General features: G+C 35.3%; 1 protein-coding gene across 1 annotated transcript in view; it reads left to right on the top strand.

Moving 5' to 3' along the window:
* TAMM41 (TAM41 mitochondrial translocator assembly and maintenance homolog) overlaps positions 1-25,821 on the top strand; it is a 64,852-nt gene extending 39,031 nt beyond the window's left edge. Inside the window, exons 2-9 of the mRNA XM_085302562.1 lie at positions 105-399; positions 1,345-1,524; positions 3,665-3,757; positions 8,508-8,658; positions 11,333-11,478; positions 13,673-13,838; positions 15,998-16,060; positions 23,698-25,821. Of these exons, the coding sequence (XP_085158688.1) occupies positions 105-399; positions 1,345-1,524; positions 3,665-3,757; positions 8,508-8,658; positions 11,333-11,478; positions 13,673-13,838; positions 15,998-16,060; positions 23,698-23,774 (1,171 nt within the window). The 3' untranslated portion in view covers positions 23,775-25,821. The remainder of the gene's footprint in view (positions 1-104; positions 400-1,344; positions 1,525-3,664; positions 3,758-8,507; positions 8,659-11,332; positions 11,479-13,672; positions 13,839-15,997; positions 16,061-23,697) is intronic.
* Positions 25,822-26,221: the final 400 nt, after the last annotated feature.

A 26,221-nucleotide genomic window follows, 5' to 3' on the forward strand; every position in this document is an offset into this window, starting at 1 on the left:
GGGGGGGGGGGGGGGGGAGCGGCGAAGCGCTTCACCCGCCCCTGCCGCCAGCGCTGAACTGCTGCTTCTGCCCCTATTTATTTATGTGTTTCCCTCGTGAAAAGGCAAAGCTGCGTGAGGCGCTGTGGGGAGGGGGCGCCGCGAGGCCTGCGGGGCAGCGCTGGGGCTTCAGCACCGCCGGCCCGGCCCGGCCCGCCTCGCCCGCGGCAGCGCGGGTGCCCGCGGCGGAGCCTGTTGTCGCTGTTCCCAGTCGGACCAGCAGCCGAGCTGCTCGCTCAGGGCCCGCCTGCTCCTTGCCGCCTCCCTCCGTGCGTTTCGGTTTCTTCCCTGCAAAGGAGAGGGCCGGAGCGCCGCAGTTATCGCAGGGTTTCGTTCTGGCACCAAGAGCGGGGAGAAGAGGTAGGTGGAACCATAGAATCGGTAAGGCTGGCAGGGACCTCTGGAGATCATCTAGTCCAGCCTCCCCGCTCAGCAGGGTCACGTCGAGAATGGTAGACAGGGTTGCATCCAGGCGGGCCTTGAAGATCTGCAGAGATAGTTAATGAACTGTCTCGTTAGTGGCATTAGTTGATTAGGCAAAACACAGCCTGGCCTTAGCAATCTGTGAAGAGAGCTGGGCCGGAAGAGTTTTAAATAATAGCCTCCCAAATATTAGGTTATTATAGTATTATAGGTATAGTTAGAAACTTCGGACTTGTGCCTCTTGACTGTTTTTTTTTTTTTTGAAGAACATTGTTTTACATGACAAACCTCTAGAGTTTGTATTGCAGACTGTATTGTTGACAAAACTAAGTTAATACTTTTTTTTTTTTTGCTACCAGGTTGGTAACTTTATGCATATTTCTGTGAATTTCCGAACAAAAAAAGCACCCAGGAGACAACTGCTTTGTATGCTTACGGGTTCTGTTGGATTCACAGAAGATACCAGTTCTCCCAGTTGTTTGTTGTACTAATGCTGTTTTCTCAGGTAGAGCTTCCTGAAGAGAACCTGCCCGCATCTCCTGCCAGTCTATGGCCTTGTGTATTAGCAAAAGTCCTCTTGGCTGACAGTTTAAGCTGTAGTGTTGAGCTGTGACCTAGGACAGCTGAGATGTTGTGACCTATTCCCATTTGTTTCAGAGGGTGGAAGACTGGTCATGGAACTAGGACAGGAAGATTCTGGATCAGAAAACATACATTTCTGTCAAAACCTTTAAATTATGCTTGATACTAATACATGTACTTTTCCTTTAATTGTATAAACAGTGATTAGCCTGGAGTTGGGTATTATGTGAACAGTAGAATAAATTATGATCATTGGTTGCATCCTGACATATAAGTAATTATTTTTGTTTGTATCCATAGAACAACATGTTGGACTTCGTGTTTGCTGTTGATGATTCAGTTACGTGGCATATGATGAACTTGTTAAAGAACAGGAGTCATTATTCCTTCCTAAAAGTTTTTGGGCCAAAACAGATAAGTAATATACAGAGCTATGGAGCAGGGATTTACTACAATACTTTAGTGCCGTGTAATGGTAGGGTAAGTATAAATTTGAATAAATTAAATGTGTTTGTGTAAGGTATTGAAATGATTAGTTTAAAGTGGACTTCTGTGCAAGAAACACATCTTGCTTATTGTAGTTTATCCTTAGCAAGTGGTATGTTCAATATTCACATTTCAGACTTTCGTAAGCAGCGCACTAATTATTAAGCAAACAGACCAGCTGCAGTGGTATTTAAAAAATGATGATGTTTGGAATTTACAACCAAAGCACCTCCAAAACTTAACTTACTTTCCTTATCCCTTGCGGTCTGCTAATTTTGATCGTTCTAAAGTTTTTCACTATTTCTGTCTGTGAAGAAACATAGATGTAAATTCAATAGTTGAACACATTGTAATAGTAAGGTGCATTCTACATATGTTTGACATAAAACACAAATATTTAACATAGCAAATTTTATTTGACATGTGTTACTTAATGGCTGACACCTTGGCCTGTGAAGTTTTGGGTATAATTAATAATTCCAGGCAAGTCTTACTGTCTAGTTTCTATGTCCATATCTAGACAGTATTTGGTAGGAGGAAGGCAGATAGGAGTCTGGAGAGGGGAGGCTGTATCTGTATTTTCTGGTGCTGATTTGAGTAATTTTTGGCGTGTGGTAATAACTGTACATAAAAAAAGCAAGATCCTTTAAGAAAAATAGGAAATTGAAGTACAGTCAGAGGGAAAATGACATTTGAATAATATATACCTAACTGAAGTTTCTCAGGGCACATATGGTTTCAATAACTTTGGATATGTGTCAGAATTCTTGATGTCGGATTGGAGAGCTAGATGCAGGAGCCTATTTGTGTGCTCACTGTTTTGTTTAAAAGGCAGCTGAATGAGGAAAGAATTTGGGATTTAAACCTTGTTCTCTTTACGTAAAAAATGATTTTGAATTTGGTTTTGAGGATCAATATAATGATCTTTGTTACAAAATCTGTTATTTTTTGGCTCTCAGAATGCCTTTATTTCATGTTACAATGATCCATTCATATCACAGTCCTGGGTTGTACAGTTGGCTGGCTTGATCTGGTGATGCTCTTTGGAAACCTGGGATCTGCGGACTGCTAGCAAAACAATAAGAATTAATCTTTTTTCCAGTTGTGTAAATTGAATTGCAAAATCACAAGTTATTTTCTAATGCTGAAGGGCAGCAGCAAAAGTTCACTGAACCCTTGCCCCCAATATAAACAACCCCTGCATATTTATGGTTATTTGTTTACTTTAACTCTCCCAGATAAATAATTTTTTGGGTTTTCTTTCTTTCTTTTTTTTTTGGTTTCACAAAAATACTGTGAATTATTCCATCTCTTGCAATATTTTGCTGATACAGATCTGRTTAAAACCTTTCAAAAATATTTTTCATGAGGAGTTGTATTTTAATGTTCAGATTTCTTAGAGATTTCTTTGGGATTTTAAAATCCTTTCCTTTATTGATTGATCCTGGGATGACTTTGCTGGAAGTGTGGGTTTCTTCTCCCCCTACCTCCCCCCACCCCCCGCCAAAGAATGTTAGAGGACTCTGTGTATCTTCTCATTCTGCTTTTCTGAAAATAATTGCAAGGAAGTAGTGTTTTGTTACCTTTTGCATTCCATGAGATGTCCATATGCTGATTTTCTTTAAAATTCTAGTTTACTTTTGGAACTCTTAACTAAAAGTTTTCCTGTTTTAAGCAATACTGCTATCTGTGCTGCTGTTGAATATAATGCTTCTCTAGTAAATAGTTTTATCTCTACTTTTTATGTTATATCCTTGCTTTTTCCCGTTACTTTTACTTGGTACAAGACAAAAAAAAAAGGGGGGGCGGGGGGGCAGAAAACCAAACATGCTATGCAGCTTTGTCACTTATGGAGCTCTTTTCATTGTTTATGTAATGCTTGGGCAGTTCTTTGAGTGTTATCAAAGAGACTTTTTGTGGCTGAGGTGTATTGGAAAGAAAATTTTGAACACCTATAGAAGGAAAAGTTGTTAGAGAAACTAAATGTAATCATCATTAAAATGTTTCATTTTTTGCTCCAGTTTTTAATTGGAGGGGTATGTTCTTTAGCATTAATGATATATATAGTAAGTTCCAGAAAATAAAAACAGTGCAACTCTCAGGTTGTTCTAAACTCTTTATTTTGCCTTTTCAGGTGATAAAATATGGTGTAATTAGCACTGATGCCCTGATTGATGACTTATTTCACTGGAAAACCCTCTATGTTGCTGGACGCCTACAAAAACCGGTAACTGTTAGTCTGTTCAATTATCTATCTTTAAAATGGAGGAAGGATGGAAAATAGTAGTGGTTTGAGTCAGCACTGAGCAAATCTCCTGCCCTGATTTAGGGCTGTAGCTCTGATAGAGGCATAATCTCTCAGAAGGAAAGCGAATGTAAAACTTAAGTGTATTCCGTGTTATGTCAAAAACCTAAAGTTAGATGTATTAACCATAGTTTTCTGGCCATGTTGCGTCTTGAATATCTGGACTGTACTAAGTTAAAGTCTCTTTAACTTTAAAAAATGATATTCACCTTTTATAACACGTTACAGGAGTTGCTAAAATTCAATACAATTATGAAGTGAGTCTTTAATATCATTAAAGATGAAAACTGCTTTACTATGCAGTTATTGTCTAGTTCATTGTGTTAATGTATGCGTAGTTGGCGACATCATGTGCTAAGAAAGTTGGACTTTTTTTTTTCTCCATGTTTGTGTTGCACAAAATGTGAAATCTGTGCTCCCTGCTAAGTGCGGTGATTCAGTGTGCTTTCTGCAGATGGCAGCAGAGATAGGTTAAATTTTCTTGGGAGGGATAATTCAGTTCAAGCCTTAAAACAAAATATAAGTTAATCATTCTTTTGACTAAAAATTTGAGGTGTGAGTTTAAATAGATTGTCTCAGCACTACTGTACCTTTTCCCCTATCTTCAGTGACTTATGGCATGAAATAGGCTACAACAGCCATTATCTTCATGAAGAATGAAACCTAATACATTCAGGAAAAATAACTGAAAGAAGAATTTTGAATTTCACATTAACTACAAAGACTGWTTTTTTTTTTCAGTGTAACTATACTTGCTGTTGCTTTGATTTATTGTAGAATTTTTAATCTTTTCAATGTTTATAAATTGTACTTCATGGTTTCTGATGAAATTCAGGGAATGCATACTTGCACAATAAGGGAGAAATTGGAATTTTGTTTGGACACTAACAAGACAGCCAGAGATATCCTCATGCATATGTGCTTAATAGATAAAAGAACTAATCAGTCCAAGTTATTTTCATAAAGCTCAAAGGAATTTAGATTGAATACAGATTGCAGGACTTAAGCTAGAATTTGACCAAAAGATTACTGGGTAAATCTTTTAACTGTCTCTTTCTGTAGAATAATCTGCAAAAATCGTTTAACTGGAATTTTTAAAAGTTATGCTGTATTTGCAACTATGACCAAATAATTCGTTTGGGTATGTTCTATAGGATTCAAATTTTTACTGATTTTGGTTTCACTTCTGATTTGATGTTTTGATATATACTTTGTAAGTGGTGGTAAAAGCTTTTTTTTTTTTTTTTTTTTTTTAACTTTTTTTKCCCTCCTTCTWWWWWTKTACWKTWWTKATCTCCTCGTTTTTTGGAGGAGAGTGGGTTTTTTTCTTTTCCTTTTTTTTTCTTTTTTTCTTCTAATACATTATAATCTCTTATGTATGGTTTGCTATTTGTGATAGTTCTGGACACAGTTGACTGGAGCCAGATTAATATTGTTTGATAATTTATCTGCGAATTTCCTTCTTGCTCTTGTGTGGAGGAGGAAGAGCTGAGCGCCTTGCTGTTGTTCCATTATGAAGCTGTCACTCTACGAGTGAAAGCTATCTAAGCTATTCTAGCACATGAGCTGAAACATTTGCTCTGACTTGGAAATAGTGGCATAATTTTCAGAGAGAGTTTTGTTTCTGTTATAAACTGGTTGCCTTGACCAAGTAGTCTTTCCAGAATGTTTGGCAGAATATATGGAGTTTGCAGTTGCTATTTAGAAATGCTAAATTTTGTTCCCAAGCTTGTGTGTTAGAAGTTTATTGGCTTTTTGTCCCAAATGAAATCTGTAATGTCAATTTGCTAAATGCCCATCTACCTGTATTGAAAAATTGAATAAAATTAGTTGTAAATTCTCTAAAATTGACAAGATTCCTGAAGGGGGAAGCAAGCACAAGTGTCAACTATCTTTTCAGAGAGGAAGAAGATGTTAAAAAGCATCTGAAGAGCTACTAAATTTTTGTTAAATGTTGCATGCAATATTGGCTTAGTATAAGCAGTTGTATTTACTGTTGTCCTGGAGAAACTATTAAAAGAAGGGAGTGTTTGATGAATTGAAAGTGAGCTGAGAGAGAGGGAGGGATATGAACAGTATTTAAAAGGATCTTGAACTTAGAGTGATCTTGAGAGCTGGATATATTTACATTATAAAAATTACAAAATTATATTTGCATTATAAAAATTCGCATGAAAGAGTGGCAGAACACTTGTTTCTTCATTGTCCAAATAAATAAAAAAAWTTTTTTTTGAAAGAGGATTCATTTACTTGTGTGATATTTAGCAGAGTGCTGATGTGGCTTAATGGCAAACTGTAATAGTGCTTTTGAAACCTTTTAGTTCTGTAATGAGATTTTCTTCTTGATTGGCTGTAAGTATCTTTCTGTACACAACTACACTTGTAGTTTCTTGTGTACAGATTTTCTAGCGGTGGAAGTAGTGCATGTCCTACTTGGGAGTCATGCTTATTTATGAAATTTAATTTTAAAATCTCGGGTATAGTGTTAGCTGGATGAATTTTATGTATACTGTAAAACCAGRGCAAGCTGTGCTCTTTTTTCCATCTCATATAATGCGGTACAGTAAATATTTATGGTCTTAAGTTCTCTGTCCTGTGAAAAAGCCTTCATTTACTTTGAGGTTATTTCAGACTTACCACAGCAAGAATCAATACTCATTCTTGTCATGCTTGAGTGCTTAATGTTATACTCTGTTTTCCTGGGAGCTGTCTAGCTGTCTGAATTGTTGGAAATTTCTTCATAAATAGCATCACTACTGCAGTGTTCCATACATTTAAATTCTGAAGCCAGAGTATTGTTTCCCTTTGAAATTATGTTGAGCTTCCTGATGTTAGGGAGTATTTTCAGCAAAGGAGATTATTCCCTTCACTTCACAAAAGCAAGTCTTTAAGTCCTCCATGAGGAGGAATAGCATTTCTGAGTTTCACATTTTAAAAAGCTTTTGCTCTGGTGTTTTAGAACGTGTCCCACGTATACTCCTATTTCCAAGGCTAGCCTCAGGTATAGCAGTTTGAGCTATTGCTTGAGGTGCCACAGACTTTTTCCATCGAGTCTTTCATTATGGTTTCCTTGTAGCAGCAAGCTATGAAAATGCAAACAGTGGAATTAGTTGATGAGATTTTAATTATTATTTTATTCTCATAATCTGCATATGTTGTTTATTGGCTCTTATTTAAACAAGTCTGTATGCATTCAATTTTTGATGGTTTTTGAGGGAGTCAGATTTACTCCAGGTTCTGTGGCAGATAAAATTATTGTAGCTTAATGTGCTTGATAAGTGTCTTCCGTTTTAATGCTAGAAAATACAAAGTARTGTGCAGAAGAGTTGGGAGGAATTTTTGAATGTTCATTTGTGAAATTAAGTCATATTTTTAAAATGAAAAACAAAAAAGAGAAACATTTTAAAGAAATGCACTCAGGACCCATTCCAGAGTTTTACATAGATTTGATGGTAGACAAAACCAAGCTTCAGTGCAGAAGGAGTGAAAAGAGCAGCCTGTATGCTGTTATATTTACCAGCAAATCAAATTGTGTTACTGTTCTAGTGTTATTACTCTTAAATACTTAATTCTAATTAAAGATTAAGCTCTGAATATATTAAYAGTCAACAATGACGTTGCTTTGTTGATGTTCTTTCTGCAAGAGTTTTGTGTCGCACCTGTATCTGATTCCCTTGTGTTCCTTATTGAATCTAGGTTCAATTTTTTTTCCTTTCATTTATAAGTGTTCACATTCTCAATGAAAAACTGTTTCTTGATAAGATGCCTTAGCTGTTTCAGGTAGATATGGGGCCAGAGCTTCAGAGAAATGCAGTTCATTTGCACACTCCTGAGTTTCTTTGTTGAGAACAAGAGTTGGATGCATTTGTTGGTAACTGCCAGCAGAACTTTAGTTTTGAGGTAATTCAGAGTAAACAAGTATTAAGAACCTACTTTTTATAGGTAAAGCAAGACAGTATTGCCAGCTAGAACATTTAAAAAGAATAGAAACTCACAATCGGAGTTCAAAAGTGTTCTTTGGAGAATCATTTCTGAAATAGCATAGTTAGCCATCTTACAAACCAGACTGGCTTTATCAGTCTAATGTTCTGTAATAATAGCTTTCTGCATGAAGTTCTTAAGAGCTGTGTTTTACTCCAGTACATTTTTATGTTCTAGATTACTATATTCTATTAAAAGGAGGGGGGCAGGGAAGTTAGAATGAAGATAAATAGGAAAAGCTCCTTCTTTCGCTGGTTTTTTTTTTTTTTTCCATTCTCTTTCAGTATGGTAGTGGACTTACTTTTTTTCATATTGCCTAAACACATGTGAAATGTTTCTGTTGAWGCATTCAGAGTTCCTATTTTGATTAATCCTAAATTTATAAATATGAAAAGATGAATAACTCTTCAGAGGTTAGATAATGACTGTTGCTTATAACATCTCTGTATTTGTTTATAAAAATAGCCTTTTGTAGCAGTCTGTTAATTCTTAAAAGGTGTTGTTGGTTTCCACTGTGTTTAAAAAAAAAAAAAAAGTAGATGGGTAGATGGTCTGATTTTTATTGTAACATAATGATAGGAAATAATCTTAATTTTTTTTGTTTTTTATGTTGGATTGAGTAACATTTCTAGCTCTATCTTCAGTAGTACTTTCCTGAAGTCTTACTTCTAACTACTATGATTTTTTTCAGGTGAAAATATTGACACAAAATGAGAATGGCAAGCTGCAAGCTGCTCTTGTTAGCAATCTGAAGAGCGCAGTCACAGCAGCCTTTCTCATGTTACCAGAAAGTTTCTCTGAAGAAGACCTCTATATGCAAATTGCAGGACTCTCCTATTCTGGTTAGTATATGGTATTTAAAGTGTCTGAGGGGTAAAGCTATAGTTGGAGGTGTTGTACCACATGTACAAAACTGAAATAGTAGGAAGTTTAATGCATAGGAAAGCATAGTAACACTGCCTGTTAATATACTCTAATGCGGTAAGGAACTTGATTCTGCACTTCAGTTCGACTTTTTTTTCGTGAATTTCACCGAAGACGAGCTTCTGCTGTCTTGTTTTTGGCCTACAGAATTGCATGCTACAATAACTGTATTTACTATGGCGTTACAGTATCTTGAAAACAGTAATTCTGCTTGTTCATAGAAAATAAGAATAGATAGATATAAACCTTTCTTATACCCACTTGTATTGCAAACAACTGAGTGTTGATGATTGATTGAATATGGTCAAGTCATAACTTTTTGTTTATATTTTTATGGATTGTATTTTATTTCTAACAGTTCAGAAGTGTTAAGAAATTCTTTACATTCTTGTTGTGTAATATTAATTCATCCCATAGTCAGACTAATGATTTGTTACCTCTTACTTTTTACATGTGCTGTGGTTAAGGTCATTTAGTTGAATGAAAGGTCCAAATTATGATTCTTCAATGTATATTTACCGCTTATCTACTGGTGGTTGTTTGACTTTTTTTGGGGAGGGGGAAAGAATTTCTTCCTTTCTTTAGATATAAAAGGAGCAAAAAAAAAAAAAAAAAAAAAAAAAAAAAAAAAAAAAAAAAAAAAAAAAAAAAAAAAACTGAACCCAAAGAAAGAAAGAAATTATTCCAAATGACTCTACACTATTCTTACAGCAGAATTGGTTATTGTTGTGTAACTAAATATTAGTATTTAATGCTGATATCCATAGTGAAGTCACTATAAATGTGTGGTCTGAGTCATACTTCATATAGACTTTCTTGCTTATATCAAAATGCAAGAATTAATAGCTAGGAAGGACTAAGCCCCCAAACTTCTTTTTTGTTGTTTTCTTACCCTGGAAGTGTGTGCCTTGTCTTAAAAAAGAAATGTAAGTGGAGTTTTACAGGCTGCAACTTGGTTTCGCTAACAAGTCTTACTGCTCATTGTGTTGTACTCTTTCTGTAGTTAGATGTTCTTGCAGTCTGCTCTGCATTCATGCAGAATATTAGTACATTCATGTAGAATGCAATATTCATGCAGATGCAATATTAGTGCATTCATGCAGAATATTAGCGGAATATGCYTGGGATGCTCCTAAGATTCTACGAATTGAAATATTCCCCACCTCCAAATTTAACCGCTTTTTACCTGAATCATTAGCTATTTGAGGGTGATGATAGAGAGGGCAGTAATAGTGTGATAGCCACAAGTTGCTAGCCAGGCATGTTTGCTACATGGCTATGTATTTGTCTGCCTGAAATCTGCCTAGGAATGTCATGATACTCTCATTGATCACAAGTGAAGGAGATATTTTATATGTATCGTTTGAAACAATGTTATTAACTATAAAAGTGAGAGATCAGTTACCGTGCTGTAAGATGTTGAAATTGGCTTTTGTGCATGAATAAAGCTTAAGCAGTAAGCCTTCCAGTTAGAAATGTTAAAGAAAAGGTCTGTCCGTGATGTAGTTGTGGATATTTTATTTTGCATCCATTCTGGTAAGACTTAAACTTTTCAAGGGGAATACCTGTAGATAAAATTGATTTTATGCATTTCTTTAATCGGTCTCCTTGGAACATAACTGCTGAAAAGAGTCTTTCATGATTTTGAAAATATTTATCCCTTTTTTATATATAAATCTTGAGAGCAGTGCAACAGTGCTACTTGCACAGGAAGAGTTTGTTAATTTTGCTCGTTAGGTTGTTTTGAAGTAAACTAAATTGATACCAGTAATTTGCCACCTTACAACAACATTTGTCTCCTGGATGTGGGAGGTGGTGAAATGAATTGATTCAAGATACTTATTGATCTGTGCTGCCCTGAGCCTCTAAGTACTGTTTGGTGATTCTGGAAGCAGGGTAGTATCTGATACAGTTAGCTAATTGCTGTGTTGCAGACTGTCTTTTTTCACTGATACTTTGTGAAACTTTTCAGTCAGGTATCAGGAAAGGAAGTGTGAGGGTAACTGAAGTAATACTGGTGTAGAAATAAGTTGTTTTTTGAAACTACTAACGAAGTGCTCAACTAAGAGGGAATTGTGACCTTGCGATCTGACCACGAGAGCTGTGAGCTGTGCTTCAAGTATTGTCCTTGAAATGCAGAGACAATGCAAGTTATTTTCTTTCAGCTTAGCGAATTAAAGGTTGTTTGCTTCTGGATAAAAATTACTGTGGCTAGTCAACCAAATACTGTTTGGTAACCTATTCAAAGTGGTGTATGATCATTTTCCTGCTTTCAAGGCTGGATGTGGCGGCTGAATTTTTTCTTGTCCAAGTGAAAATGTGGATATGTCTGTGGTATATGTGAGCTGATGCTATTACAACATAGCAGAGGCTGCATCACAGTTCTGAACCTTATTTTCTGTGCTCAAAGGTATTTGAATAGTTGAATTTTTTACTATTAAGTGAACCTTATTGTGGAATACATAGGCATAGGTATGATTGGAGAATAGAGTTGTAAATGGCAGCTTTGTACCATCTAGGTTTCTGTTATATTCTCCTGCTTTGTTTTCAATTTTTACCTAGTGAATTAACTAGTTTTCTTTATTTTTCTAGGTGATTTCAGAATGATAATAGGAGAAGACAAATCAAAGGTGCAGAACATAGTGAAACCTAGTGTTCCTCATTTTCAGAAGCTGTACAGTAACATATTACAGGACTGCCCTCAAGTGGTATATAAGCACCATCTGGGAAGGTTAGAGGCAAGTGGTTTTCTTCAATACATTTCTAAAACAAACAAGTGGAAGTATTTTATGACATAGACAAAAGGAAGAATTATGCCATATGCCARCATGAGAAGTTGTAGTTAATATTCCTGCTATTTGTTATTTTTATATTGCTTAGTTAAATATGCAACCTGAAAACTTGCCCTAAATATCAGTTTCTGCCTGTGTGATAACTAGTGTTCATTTTCTTTGAGAATGGCCATAGGAATAGAGCCCTAGCGAGGAAGTAAGGGAAGATAATTTTAAAATGTGTGACTTAATGACTACCATATGGAAACAACAGCATAGGAAGTGAAGCACAAACTTTCATTTAGTGTTAAAAAGATTAGGCCATAACTTAGAGGTGCAACTTTCTGCAACCAAAAACTGCATGTCTAACAAAACCTAGAGTGCTAGTTATAAATTTCAGTTGACTAAGCTCAAATGAAATTCTGACGTTGTATTTAAATACTCATACTCAATAAATAATGTTCCTAGCGTTCAGGAAACAGATGTCCAAGATAGATGGTGCCCTGAGTTCCATTTCTGTGGCATAAGGTATAAATGAAAAATAGCAATTAGGGGTGCTGCATCTCAGAGGTCCAATAGCAATTTTTCTTTTTTTATTGTAGTATGCATGTACTTGGGCAAATATTAAACTGTGGCATACATTTCAATACTAAGTTACAGATAGCATGCATTGTCTCTTTATTCTCAGGGCACTCTGTTAATTATCTCATAAATTGTTTTAAATGTAAGCGAGCTTGAGTATGGGAATAGTTCTACCACAGCACTTTGGAGTACAGTATGAGCAAGTCAATGTTATATTGCAGCTGTCTGTGTATTTTCTATCAGTTTTATCAGGCTTACCAGTTTTCTTATCAGGCTTGTGAACTCCTTAATGGTAAAAGTATTTTAAATGAATCTTGAACATAACTGATGATACTGTCCCCAAGAAGATAACTAGTTAGAATAACACTCTGTTACCTTACATGTATGTAAAACCTAGTAGCATAATATAAATATGTTGTGGGATAATAAATCTGTTTGCAATTCCATGTTAATCACTGAAGTGGTTGACTAAATGCTATTGTTTTAATTTTGAGCAAAGTGATTTAATACTTTATTCTTTACACCTTGCTGTGGATATTTGCTTTCATTCCTTGGATTGAAGGACAACTATCTGGAGTACTGTTTAACACAGAATAGCAACCCCCCACCCAAAGTGTGTGTCTTCATAATTACAGAAGAAAAATCTTTAGATAGATTTAGATAGATTCCTCAAAAACAATTGAAGGCAGACACTAAACTTTACAGTTCTGGCTTAGGCGTGGATTCCTCCCACATAATGTTAGGAGCCTGCTCATTGTCAGCTCCGCGTGTATTCAGTGGGTGATTCATCTGGATATCATTTTCTCCCCATTGACTAGAGGGAGTATAGGGCAACTAGAATCCTGTCTGATGTTTCCATGAAATTTCTAAAAGGTTGTGTGGGAGGAATCTAGTTCTTAATATTTTCCTCTGATTTGGAGAGATCTGCTCCATTATGCTTTCTTTCAGTACTTGTTGCTCACGTTTTGTGTAAATGTGTAGAGACCCACATGTTGGTATCATTGTATTCAGAAAAGGGTCATTGAATTTCTGGTTTAGACTGGAAAACTTGGAATAAATGTTTCTTTCAAATTATTCAAACCAGATGTGGTTTAAGTTTACAGCAGAAAAAATGTTTTTCAAACTAAACTTTAAATGCATACGTACTGGATATATAGTATGATTATATTCAGCAGAAGAAACACTGAGATAAGTGGTCTTTTGGGACCACTTTTTTCATTATAATGTACTTATATTTTCAAAGGAAATTGAACAGAACAGAAATGGTACAATTTCCATGATAATTTGCTTACAGAGGCAGCAAGATGTTGTGTATACTGAATCTTCCCTGGATAAGAAACAGCAACTTTCCGTTGGGTCATTCTTCAGATTCAGAACTGAGCCTTTTCCAGTGCATGAGGAGCTTTCATTATTGTTGTCAGTGACTTTTGCATGTGAAATAGTGGATTTTGAGATATGCAGCTCCCAAAGCTTTATCGTAGACCAAAGGTAGCCAAAAGACTTTTGTGACCTCTGTGAGAAGAAAATGGTTTTTGCTAACACTGTGTGCTCTTACTGTCTTATCTTTTGTAAAACTCAGATTGATAAAAGTCCAGAAGGTCAATTCACACAACTAATGGCTTTGCCAAGGACTCTACAGCAAAAGATAACTTCTCTGGTAGACCCCCCTGGAAAAAACAGAGACGTGGAAGAAATTTTAATGCAAGTTGCTCATGACCCTGATTGTGGATTTGTGGTACACCAAGGTAGGCTTATGTCAGTATCTGCAATCTCATTTAAGACGTGATAGATGTAAAGATTTATTATATATGTTCTTCCAATTCAGGAGGATGATTGAGAGAGAAGGAAGATGACAGGAAGATAATATTAGATGCATTCCAAAAGGCATGTTTTGGGGTTGGTTTGATTGCAAACAGGTTCTCTGAAGTACTATCAAATAGCATTCCTACTGATATAGAAAGGTATGAATTTTGTTTCTAATCCTGAAAAGAACAGTCCTTAGGATGTAACATAAACTACTTAGACTATCTAACTCTCTCTGTTATTTATATGTTCAGTATTTCATTGCCTGACATGACTCACTACAATATTAAGCTATATATCCTACTTATGGTACCTTGCATTACTAAGTTATTTCGAGCTTGTTGGTATTACCTTTTCAAGTTGACAGAGTTCAGATATGTGATACTCTGGCAGAGACCGCAAGCTTTGAGGGAAAAGATTGCAGCACCACTTACCACAGATTGCTTGTCTTAGGCAAGACTACTTTGTACAAGCAAGCTGAGGGATGAAGGCTTATGCTGCAGATACCAATCTGCAGCTTTATTATTCTGCAGAGATTCTGCAGATAAATAAAAATGTTCAGTATTTTTGCAGTCTTTCACATCTTTAAAGAACTTGACACATATTAATTACAGATGGCCAATTCTGCAGGCTCCATGAGCACAACTGAAACTCTTCACCTGCTTGAGAGCCCCAGACACAAACCAAGTGAGGAGGGAAGTCTTGAGCYGATTTCTAATGGGGAAGTAACAACTCATGAGAGTCCCAGTTCTCTGTAGACAGGCTGGGGGATCAATTGCATCTGGACATCTGAGGTGTCCAGCTTCTGTCATGTCAATCAGTGTTAGCTCTTGTGCCAGTAGGGCTGGAACATAATAATAATGTGATAGTAGTTCAGCCTTGGGGCAGAAGCTGTAATGCTTGTGAGTTACCTACTCTGATTTGTCCACCCTGACCTAACTACCCTTATGGTTATGTTTTTGCAGGGTGTGTGACTGTGGGCTATCCATAGTCACAAAGAAATTCAGTGTCAAAACACTGGGTAGATCTAGTCTTCTCAAGCCAAGCAGTTTATACTCTTAGAAGAACAAATCAAAACCCCTGTTCCAYTATTGTGGCCAAAGGAATTTTCTTGTTCAAAAATGGGGATAAAGAACAGCAGAAGCCATTTTTGTAACCCTGAAAAACTAAAAGGATTATTCAAGTTGAAGAATTACTCTTTTCTCAGATGATTGATTAGCTCAACATGATTTGTAGAATAAAAACAATCTATTTTTTCAGATGAAATATTTCTCTTGTGCATGGATTTCCTTAAATTGTGTTCTTGATTATAGAAGTAGCTTTGAGAGAAGGTTTCGAAAATAATATTAGAAATTACATTCTACATTCTGGTTAATGCAGAAAAATAACTTGTAGTTTGGAAGATTAACTTTGGGACTGATGTTTTTCTGCATTTTTGAAGTATTCATTAATATCCAGTAAGTTTGTTTCACACAAGTCTGCATGCCTTTAAAAATGCATTAGAACAGATAAAACTTATTAAAGCATTTTAAAAATAGTTTATATACTATTGCATTAATAGTTCCATAGGAACTGAGTGTGCCACAATACAAAGTGGTAAATGAGCATTACCTCTGAAAGCTGATGATTTAATTAAGCCGGACAAATACTGAACAATATAGGCATTTCTACTTGACTGAAGAAGTGCAAAATTCCAATTTTATATTGAAGTAAACAAAAATATAAATTGTTTTGGTGTTGAAAGTTAAAATACCAATTCCGAGCTGAAACATAACTTCTGAACCACTTGTAATTAATCATCTTAGTAGAGAAATAGTGGGAAGATTGGATCAATTCCTACTAGGTTGATAACTGTTTTAATACTAATTTTTTTTGCATGTTACATATAAAATAAGTTAAAATAACAAATAAATATAAAACAGTGAATATTTTCAATTAGTATGACAAAGCAAACTAAAAATACCATTTCTCAACTTAAGTTTTAATTTCAGACTGGCTTGATTGTACACCTGGGAAAATATTTCTTTTTTTTTATGTTGGAGGATAAAACCCCTCAAAACTGCTAAGATGGATAACATCTGTTGTGTGTTTCTGTCTACAGGCATTTCAGGAATTGTGAGATCTTCCAGTCTAGTGCAGAGCGCTAAAACAGTACTAACAGCTGGTAAGAATGTGTGTAATTTCTATCCACATAGGCCTTCTGATTTTACAAAGTAAAATTAAAGGACCTCAAAACTGTCTTTTTACAGGAGTTTAGAGAATGAGCTTTTTGGATGTCTAATGAAAATGTTGAAAGTAGATATTTCTGCTTTCTATGATACTGAAAAACTTTAAAATGTCAAAAGCAATTGGGGGTACATGACTTAAATTTTTTTTATATTTTTTGTGTGTGGGCCAGAACTGGCTAATGTGCACTGGCTCTGCTCTTTTTGCATTAATAAAATTACTTCATAATTGCTTTTGGCTTTCTACATGTGAGTAGATCCCAAAATAATCAATACATTGTGATCCACRTAAGATATCAATACTACATTATATCATTATAAAATAAGAGATTGAGTTTTGAGGGAGAGAACTTAAAAGGATCTGGTGCTTTTGTCCTGGATGAGAAGACGGGTGGTGTTTTCAAATATATCCTGTATTCCTATGTGACCCTATATGTGGTGAACACCGTATATTACTGTATAAAAATGAGCTACTTCAGAACAAGATTTAGAATTACAAAGTCATATGAGAGAACGTATAAAAGGGGAAATATGATTTGCTTGTTTAGAAACATGGGAAAACTGCGAATGTTTTTCAGCTTCCAAAGTCTTCCTAATTGAGCAAAAGTTACTGCCAGCTCCAGAGTTGAAGCTCCATTCTGTCTTTCTGAGGTCTGGAATAGATTTCATTTTAAGATGCCCTGATTTTAAAACTTGGAAAAGAAAAACCCCAAACCTGCAGCTAAGTTTAAACGAAAGACTTAAGGCATGAGTTTCATTAACCAAAACAAGACTTTGATCAGGAGGTTATCTTAATCTCGGCAAAGTCAGAAATCCTTGCTGCTTGCTTGAAGTTGCTCAAATCACTGTCTAGATTCTTTCATACGTATTCCTTTTTCCATAAAAGCAATTCTATTTAAATGATGCCATTGTTGGTTTAAAAAGCAAGCGTATACATTCCTATTTCTTATCCAGATTTCTACAGCTTCTCTTTACTTGCTATTTAGTGTTAAAATTGGTGACTGTTCCATGTTATACTGCCTGCCCCCTCTAAAAGAAACACAGGTTGCAGTGTTTGGGACCATAAGTGGTCTGCTGAGTAAAGTATGTAGGAATGCTTGTACTTTGTATGTTGACTGACTTCTTTTTATATGTGTCTTTTAACAGTCTGGTTTTATTAACTACAAGAAATAGAGCTATTGCCTAGTTTTGTTTAGTAGTTGGAGGAGGTTAAGGATATAAGTCCATCTGGGAAAAGCAAAATTTTTTTTAACAAGTATATTACTTTTGTATGGTTTTCTAAGGTAAGGTCTCCAACAAAATAAGTGACATTTCTGTTCTTTTATATATATTTTTTTTCAAAATTGCCTGCTAATGGTCAAGACTTTTGGTACTGTGGAATATCTATTCTAGAAGTACCAGCTTGTAACCTATTTCTTTTTAAACCCACGGATGATAGATTTTGTAGAGCAAAAGAATTTGGGAAAGGACAGAGGAGAAAGTGTTTTCATACCTGAATTCAGTGCTAACTGAWCTGGGGAGTAAAGCTGTTCATGTGTAACTGCAGTACTATGAATAAAAGCAGTTATCTTTATCATATTATGCTGCTTCATCTGTCTAAATTTTGATAGACAGGAAACAACCTGTGGGAGTCATTAACTCCTCTTGTGGAGTTATCTATGTGATTCAGCAAATCCTATAAAGCCTCTATTGTTACTAGGACTTTGGAAAGGTTCTAATGCACGTTTTAATACGACTTGTAATTTTTACAGCAGTTTCTCTTTGTACACCTGAAACTGAGTACTCTTGAAATGTCTTTTCTTCCTTTCATCTTCACTGCTACTTTTTAGTTTGTATAACTATAGTGGCATTGTTTTTTGCTTTAGTTATCTTCAGCCAGGTAAATAGAGTAGTATGTTTAAACAGGGTATTTTCCACCAGTGCTTTTAGCGTTGGAAACAGTTCTTTTGGAGTTTGATTTAAGGTAAAGCAAACCTATTGTGAACTTTTGCCTCAAGCGTGAACTCAATTTTACAGAGCCTTGGGAAAAGTTTAGTTTTATTATTTTTAGCATGGTTTTGTTTTTTTCTTTTTAAGCATATTTATGCACTTCTACCAGAATCTGGCCAAACCCATGAGCAACAGAATTCAGGATTGATCTTTTGGGGTTACTCAAAGATTATGTGCTTAGGGCAATGAGTTCTATTTGGAAAAGGACGGTTTCTGGCACTTCCTTGACTCTAAAGGTTTGTATAATCTTCAGTAATCTCCAGTGGAATTTAGGATGATGATGGATTTCCATTGACTTACAAGTGAATTAATAGAAGCATTTTGCTTATATTTGTTTTATATTTTTCTCCAAATAGAGAAAAAGTATGATTGAATCTAGCTGAAATCTTGCTGTACCTTCTAATAAAGGTCTCCTGATTGCAGTTTCTTAATTTAAAATATTTGTCACTAGAGGGCAGTCATTAATGCTGTTCAGCTGCATTGCCATTTATTTAGGCTTTTCTCAGATAATATACATACTGTGTCATACATACAGAACTGTGACTCATCCGTAGAAATTACTTGCTTAAACCATACAGTAAATGTCTATTACAGGAAAGCGTTCTGCTATTAGATTTAATCTCTAAGGACACTTTATTTTTTGTATTCTTCAACCCTATCTTGTCTAATGTTTTGTCCTCCTAAGCAATATTTCATACTTTCTAGTAGAGACTATAAGAAAAGTATTGTGACTCTTTTTTTTATTCTTCTGTTCTGTGCCTAAGAAAATTAACTAAAATACAGGAAAATTATGAAAATCATGAAATTAGTAGCTCCATCAAATAAGCTCTGCCTGTTTTTTCTTTCCATTCCTGGTAACTTTTGTCCTAATGCTGTTTGTGAAAGAATTAGTTCTTGTTATCCGGCCATCATTCTTCTTGAACTGTTATGGGGAACACAAAACGATTTCCTTAGCTGACTGTTAGATCCCTTWAAAAAAAAAAAAAAAAAATCTGTAACATTGCAGTCCAATGTACAGTATGGTGCTAAACTGAAAGTTAGATCAGGAATACTTGTTACTGAGATAGTATGCTAATACTGGAAAGAAACACAGTCAAAATAAAGAATTTCCATCCATTTAAGAGAACTTTTTTTCATCTTTCTTTGTTAATGTGGTTTTAAAGTTGGGCTCAAGTTTTGTATTTTTGTTTGTTGTTAAATGCCTATTTAGTTTTTGATGTGCCTGTATATTTTTTTCAAGTTTGTGGTGAGGTTGTCTCTCTGTTTCCCATTAGAGATGGCACCATCATTTGATTTATTTTCCCACACAACCAGAGTCTGCATGGTCTTTGGAAACTAAGTCTGAAGTTCTTATGTTTAGCTCCTCTGAAGGAGATGTTGGTACTTTTTTAGCTTCGATTTCTTTCTTGTATCGTACCAAGGGAACACTGCAAGCCTTGGAAACGTTTTGTAAATAAAATATGACAAATTAAATTATCAGTTGAAGCAATTATTTGAGATCCTTTTTGAGTTAACACAAATGCTTGTAGCTGCTCTGAATAACTTTCAAAGAATTGGTATCTTTATATAATCTTTTCTTCATGGAAGTATTATATATAAAAGACTGTTCTTTATAGTTAAAAAAAAAAATCAGTAGATGCTGCAATAAGTGATGTCCTRAGCTAATATTGCATACCATTGCACTTCACTGTAAATATGTGTCTGTGCATGACAAACGAATAGTATATAAATATTTACCTCCACTGTACTGCTGCACTATATGTATTAGTCTTTCTTTTTAAAAAGAAAGAGTGCTACATCCAGGTATAACTACAGAAAAATTCTGGGGGACCGGTAAGATAGTAACTTGGCTATAATATAACACAGTTCCAAAAAAAGGAACAYGAGATCCTTAACCAAAACCAGATACAACTTACATTTACAGTGAAATTTTGTGGTCTTAATTCCCTGTGTGTTAGGTCTTTGTTCTGTATCATATAGTGGAAAAATCTAAAGGGGAGATGGAAACCACCAAGTCATAGATTCATAGCTAAAGTAGAAAGACATTTTATGTGGTCCGACTGCTTCAGATTCTGAGACTGAACTATAATTATGACCATTAACTTTTACTATACATGTGACTCATCACCCTGAGGGCTGCTATAAGAAACCAGCTGTATGCATAAACGTGTATTTTGCTTTGTAGCATAATGGGCTAGGGCAGAAATTTAGGCATCTTATTACATAAGGCTCTGGTTGAAAGCTCTAGTGGGTGGAGTTCAGTAGAGTACTCCCTGCAGGGAGGAAATATTAAGATGAGAAATCTCCTAACACTGAGCTGTTGCAAGAGGCAGAATGGGTTGGCAAATTCTTAGAACAAGCTGACTTGGAAGCTACAGTGCCAGCACAGTTAATTACTGTCCTACAGGGCTATGTCAGCTGTGTTGCTGTTCATTTGCCATGTTATACCTCTATTCAAAAAATATGCTGACTTCATTCGAATGGCAGAACAACATTGATCCTTGCAAAGCAATTTCAGTGCTGGAGGGAGTGTATCCTCAAAGTATAGTACCTAGGAGATTGGACAGTAGTTATCAAAGTCATACAGGTAATTTTTAACCTTTGAGATCAGAACTGCTTCTTCCATGTATATGCTAAGCACAGTTTGGCCTTATTCTGTGACTGGAATTCTTATACTGAATGTAATTGTAATGCAGATAACTGAAACACTCTAGAATTTACATGATTACTTACTGTTATTTGAGCTACTGCAGGAAAAATAACATGATGATGTCATTTGCGTGTTTGCCATTAGTAAAAACCTATTAAGTACATAAAGTTTGAGCATACCTGTGGAAGGCACAGGCTTCTATAAAGTATCTGTATGTATGATTCCTTACAAAACATAAAGTTCAGTTTGTTTAAATTGCAGTCAGATACACTAGAAGCATAAAACTGATTGTATCCAGCATGTTTATTATGGTAGGCTTTTTATTCTCTATCACATGCTTTGAGAATGTTCTTTTTCCTGTTATCTCACGCTTGTTTGACTTCATGGGACTCTAGGCTACTAATAATCAGAGTATTGTTCACTTAAAAGGTTATTTGTCTTTTTATCTTCATTTGAGTACCTTCTATTTTTTTTAATCAAATATTACTATATCTCTTTTTCCAAAAGTGCAATGTAGTAGATGGTTAACTCTGAGTCAGACTTCCTCGTTTATTTCAGAAAATCTTTCCTGGGTTCTGGTGTGTCGTACTGTATGTGATTTTTTGGCTTAATTACTTGTGTGGACTTTTCAGTCAGTCTTGTCAGGTAAAGGCTGTTCTATTAAATAACCATAAAATCTGTAATAAGTATAATACATCAGGACTATATCTGTGCCTGTAAGGGACAAAATTAAAGCTGCTTGTGCAGCATTAAAACCTGTATTTTTCATCCTTGAATTTGTAAGGATTCATTATATTTTGTTGTAGTTGGAAAAGTTACACTGTTCTTTTAATTTGTTTTATCAAAAAAATAGAAAAAAAAGAAAAAAAAAAAAAAAGAGTAGCTTAACTGGCTAGAACCTCAGAACCCTGCTGGAATGCCAGGACTAACAGTATTTGTTTTTAAGTTTCTAAATACTGTATGATGGAATCCAGCAAAAGGCTGTGTCCTTCTTAGTCTACACCTGTAAGAGAAGGCTCGTCTCTGGTAGAACTTTATGGACTGTTTGACCAAAGGTGAGCTTCACAATTTGCAAAGGAGTTATCCTCAATCCCTTTGTATTTAAAATTCATACAAATTTTGAAGCAATGGCTGTGGCAGAATCCTTGTGCTTCGCTGTGAAAACTGAGAAACGTCTTCCTTCATTGTAGGTCTAATGAAATGGTATGGTATTTACCGAAGTTCATTGTTGATGAAATTTTTTGTGGGTTGTTGGAAGGCAATGCTAGAATATTGCAGCTACTCCAATTTAATAGGAGGCTTATTGTAAACAAGTGACAGGCAGGCTGCTATGATGCGAAGCTGGACAGGCTGCCATCATTGTGACGAGGGTCACGCTGATGTCCGTGGTATGTATCCAAGATTGGTAGTGTTGCCAAATTATAGTCATTTGTTGTCATCTCATGGTAATTTTTCCTTCTCTCGTTTTGTCAGGAGACTTCAGTTCACCTGGGTATATGCCTTACTGATCTGTTTTTTCAGACTTATGATCATTTCTGTATTATCACTTTTTACCTAAGAATGCAGATTAATTTCATTATTTAAGTCTTGTAGACTTACTCTCTTGCAGATGTGCTATTCTCTCAGTGATGAAATGGCAGCTGCTGTTACTTAGGATGAGGCAATAACAAAATATTCAAGGAGCTTATAATGTACTTTACAAGTTGATGAGACCAGAACAGAGATCTGCCCCACGAGCCAGCAGCACATTTTGTGGCTGAGGAGTACCACTATATTCCATTTCCTTTTAATTCACAAGCCTTTGAATAGCAAAGCCCTGATTTTTTTTTTATTTTTATTTTTTTCAAAGGCTATAACTAAATTTGGAAAGCTTTTGGTGGTTTGCTGTTTGATTACATTTAATGAAGATGAGACTCAAGGAGATGCTTGTTCAAATCTTACTGCAGAAGTTGTTAAGTGGGCCTCTTACACTTGGTGTATAGCATCAAGCTAGCCTTAGAAAATCTGGTTAACGGAAGAAATTGGTAAAGTAGGATTTGGAAGCATAAAGCTTGTTGTGTGCCAGTTGTGCAGACTATGCTTGTCTTGCCTGAGCAAATTGTTCTTTTATTCTGGCTGTATTCTATTTCACCTCTGTGTCTCTCTTTTTTTCCTCGTTATCCTGTCAAATTTTGGCCTCGTGGCTTGGGCACAGCTATAGTTCCTGAAGATCAGGCCTAATGTAATCTGAGAAATCTGGTGGCAGGCTCCTGGCTCAAAAGTTGAAATGCCTCAGTGACTTGATTCCTCTCGCAGATGTGGGCTGCTAATTAACCTGCACACTTAACAGCCTACAGTTAACTACACAGTCCTGTGCAGATGTCTTGCTGCTTAATACAAATCCATTAGATTGTTGGCATCCGTTGCCATGCCAGGTTCAGTCCTCCTTGACTGGATGTGCTACGTGGCATTAAGAGCATAAACTGCTTGAAAAACATATTATATCCTCCAGTTTGAGGATCTGCAGTACATATGGATGGTTTAAAAGTCTTTGTGTCTTTAGCATTTAGGAGCAATAATGTAAATTACTTGACTTTATCAGTACTGGTTGAGAGTTTTATCTTGAGTCACTATACCTTTGTGCTCTTTTACAACGTTATCATCAGGGCTTCAGAATGGACCAAGTCTATACCATTTTGCATGCTTCAATGCTATTAAAAGTGTCATTATTTATTGTAATATGTATGTGAGAAGAAAGTTATTTACATGTCTGCAACGGTGAATCAGGCTATTGTCATTCTTCCACAGAAATATTTTAGTTAAAGTAGTAACAGAGACCATAAAGAAGTAGTAAAAGAACATAACAATTGAGTTAATCTTTCTAATTATTGGTATTTCCTTTTTTTCTTTTCTTTTCTTTTCTTTTTTTTTTTTTTTTTTTTTTTTTTTTTTTTTTAGGAGCAAAAAAATCTGTAACTTACAGTATGAAGAAATTATATAAAATGACAAAGGGATGGTTAAGGAAGACATCCTGAATCTTGACATACTGTATATGGGTAAACAAATGTTACTTTTTCTCAAAATATTTTGCAGGCATTACTTCACYTATTTGAGAAGATCAGAGTACATTTTAAAAAGTCTATTTTAATAGTTAACATACCTATTTGTACTACTGAAATAAAAATCCATGTTAGTGGGGAAGACTTGATGGTTACAGGATGAGAGAATTACTGTGTAAGTGCTGAAATGAGTTTTCCTGTACGCAATAGCTTAGATTTTTCAGATAATTTTCAGAAATACTGAGTCAAAAGGATTGCTTGTACCTATGAATTAAAAGCTCATTTTCTATATTTTGGCACCTTTGCTTTCCAAAATACTCCAGGTTCTTTCAAAATATTCACTCTCTCGATTTTAGTCCTCTCAGGGACTTACGGAACTGGAGACACCATTGATTTTTAACTGGATTGTACGAGAATGTACCTTACAATCATTATGTACTTTAAAATACATTATTTCTACACTTAAGAGTGCATTTTATCCTTAGATTTTTTTCCAAAGGTATTTACTGGGTGCTTAAGCAGGGCAGACTTCATGATGATTGGACCTGTAGAATTCTGAGACCAAAAATTTTAAGAATTTCCAGTTTAGGAAAGAATATTGGAGATAAGGAGCTTGTCAGTTATCAGATTCTTTCATGAAATTTGCACGTTCCTTTTGTGAGTCTCAGATGACAACTACCAAACTCATAGCCAAGTAATGTCAGAAGTGTCGTATTTGGAAGTAAAGCCAAACACTCATTGGCCATTGCAGTCTACTGTATATAAATTTAAATGTGGGTGGTCTGGCTGAAGAGAAGTTTTATCTAAGTGCTTTAAGGCCAGGGATGATACCATGAAAAATATCTACTGTTTTGGATTTTTTTTTCCCTGAAAATACTATCCACAAAGATAAAACTTGTTCATCCCTGCTTAATTAAATGAACTAAAGAAATTGGACTATAACATGACATGTCACATTCATGATACCATTAGAGAACAAAAGTTTCTGACAGTATTCATGACATAGTAAATCTAGAGCTTTTATTTTATACAGAATGTTTTTCTCACTGAGTCAAGTGAGTTTGCTGATGTTTGCGTGTTTTTCTTAATAGAAAGGTCTTGACACAAACATTTCATGTGATTTGTGATGGTGACAATACAAAATAAAAATAATTTAAAGATTAAAAATGGAAATAAAATGTATCTTTCCTGAAGAGCATTTATTTTTTCTTGTGTATCATGTGATCAATAAGGCCATCTCTCAAACTCCATTTGATTTAAAAATCTTGTTATGAAAAATTACCAGAATGAAATTATGGGCTGCTACCTTTTTCTAGAGAGCAGTTCAAAGTGTAAGATTAAGTGAGAAACTGGAAAAAATATCTTGCCGTATGTAATATGACTTAATAAGACTTGCTTTAATCGCAGGTAAAAATGGAATATTTTAAAATATTTGAGTTTAAAATGGCAGAACTTGTACCTAGAGTCAGGAAACTTAACTGGTATGTCCAATTCTTTGTTTTCTTGGAAAAATAATGTTGACATGAAGTGATAACATTCTAAAGTCATAGGCAGATTCCTAACATCTTGCTCCGTATCAGTTGTTGGCAGATCTATAACATGATGAGAGAAATCCCCTCAAATATTTCTTTCCTGGCCGTAGTAGCTGACTATCCTTTTGACTATGACATATTCTGCAAAAGAAGTGACTCAAGCTTGAGAATGGCTGTATACATGATACTAGCATTCTGTGCCCTATTGGTAAGATGCCAAAGTCCCTCCTCAGAATAGTTTATGCTATAAGAAATGGAGCTAGGAAATTAAAGCCAATGCTCAAATTAGCTTGTTTTTTTGCTGTATTTATTTGTTTTTATGAAGAGCAGAGGTGCCCTTCTGGATAATCTAGAAGTCTTGTATATWAAATATACCCTATCCGAAGACACCTTTAAAATTCATATGTAGTGAAAACTTTGAATAGTCATACAAATGAGAATTTTAGCATAAATKCCAGTAAAAAGAGATCTGAAATCCGATATTATTGGCCTACTTAGGTGTATTCATTGGAAAATTCGTAAGAACAGAGAACACTGATCCGTATGGTAGAAATAGTCCCAGACAGATGCAAGGCTTTTGGACTAATGAACAGCATGAGAAACAATTCAGGGTGGAGGCATGATCTTCTGAATGAAATAGTTATCAGGTAAGAGGTGCAGTGCTGTCAGAATTGCCTTTTATAGTAATCTAATGACAAAACTTTTCTTTTGTCCTAAATGAAGTACACTAGCCGGAAGGAGGTGTATACAGGGGAGCATGACTGAAGACTGGTTTTACGACAGAAATTTGATATTAACAAACTTTTAGTAGGTGCCACAGTATTATCAGGAAAAAAATGTGCAAGATGATCCACTGAAAGTNAAAAAAAAAAAAAAAAAAAAAAAAAAAAA

The sequence above is a fragment of the Rhea americana genome, unplaced genomic scaffold (genome assembly GCF_003343005.1).
Source record: "Rhea americana isolate MKP2758 unplaced genomic scaffold, rheAme1 scaffold_19, whole genome shotgun sequence".
NCBI lineage: Eukaryota > Metazoa > Chordata > Aves > Rheiformes > Rheidae > Rhea > Rhea americana.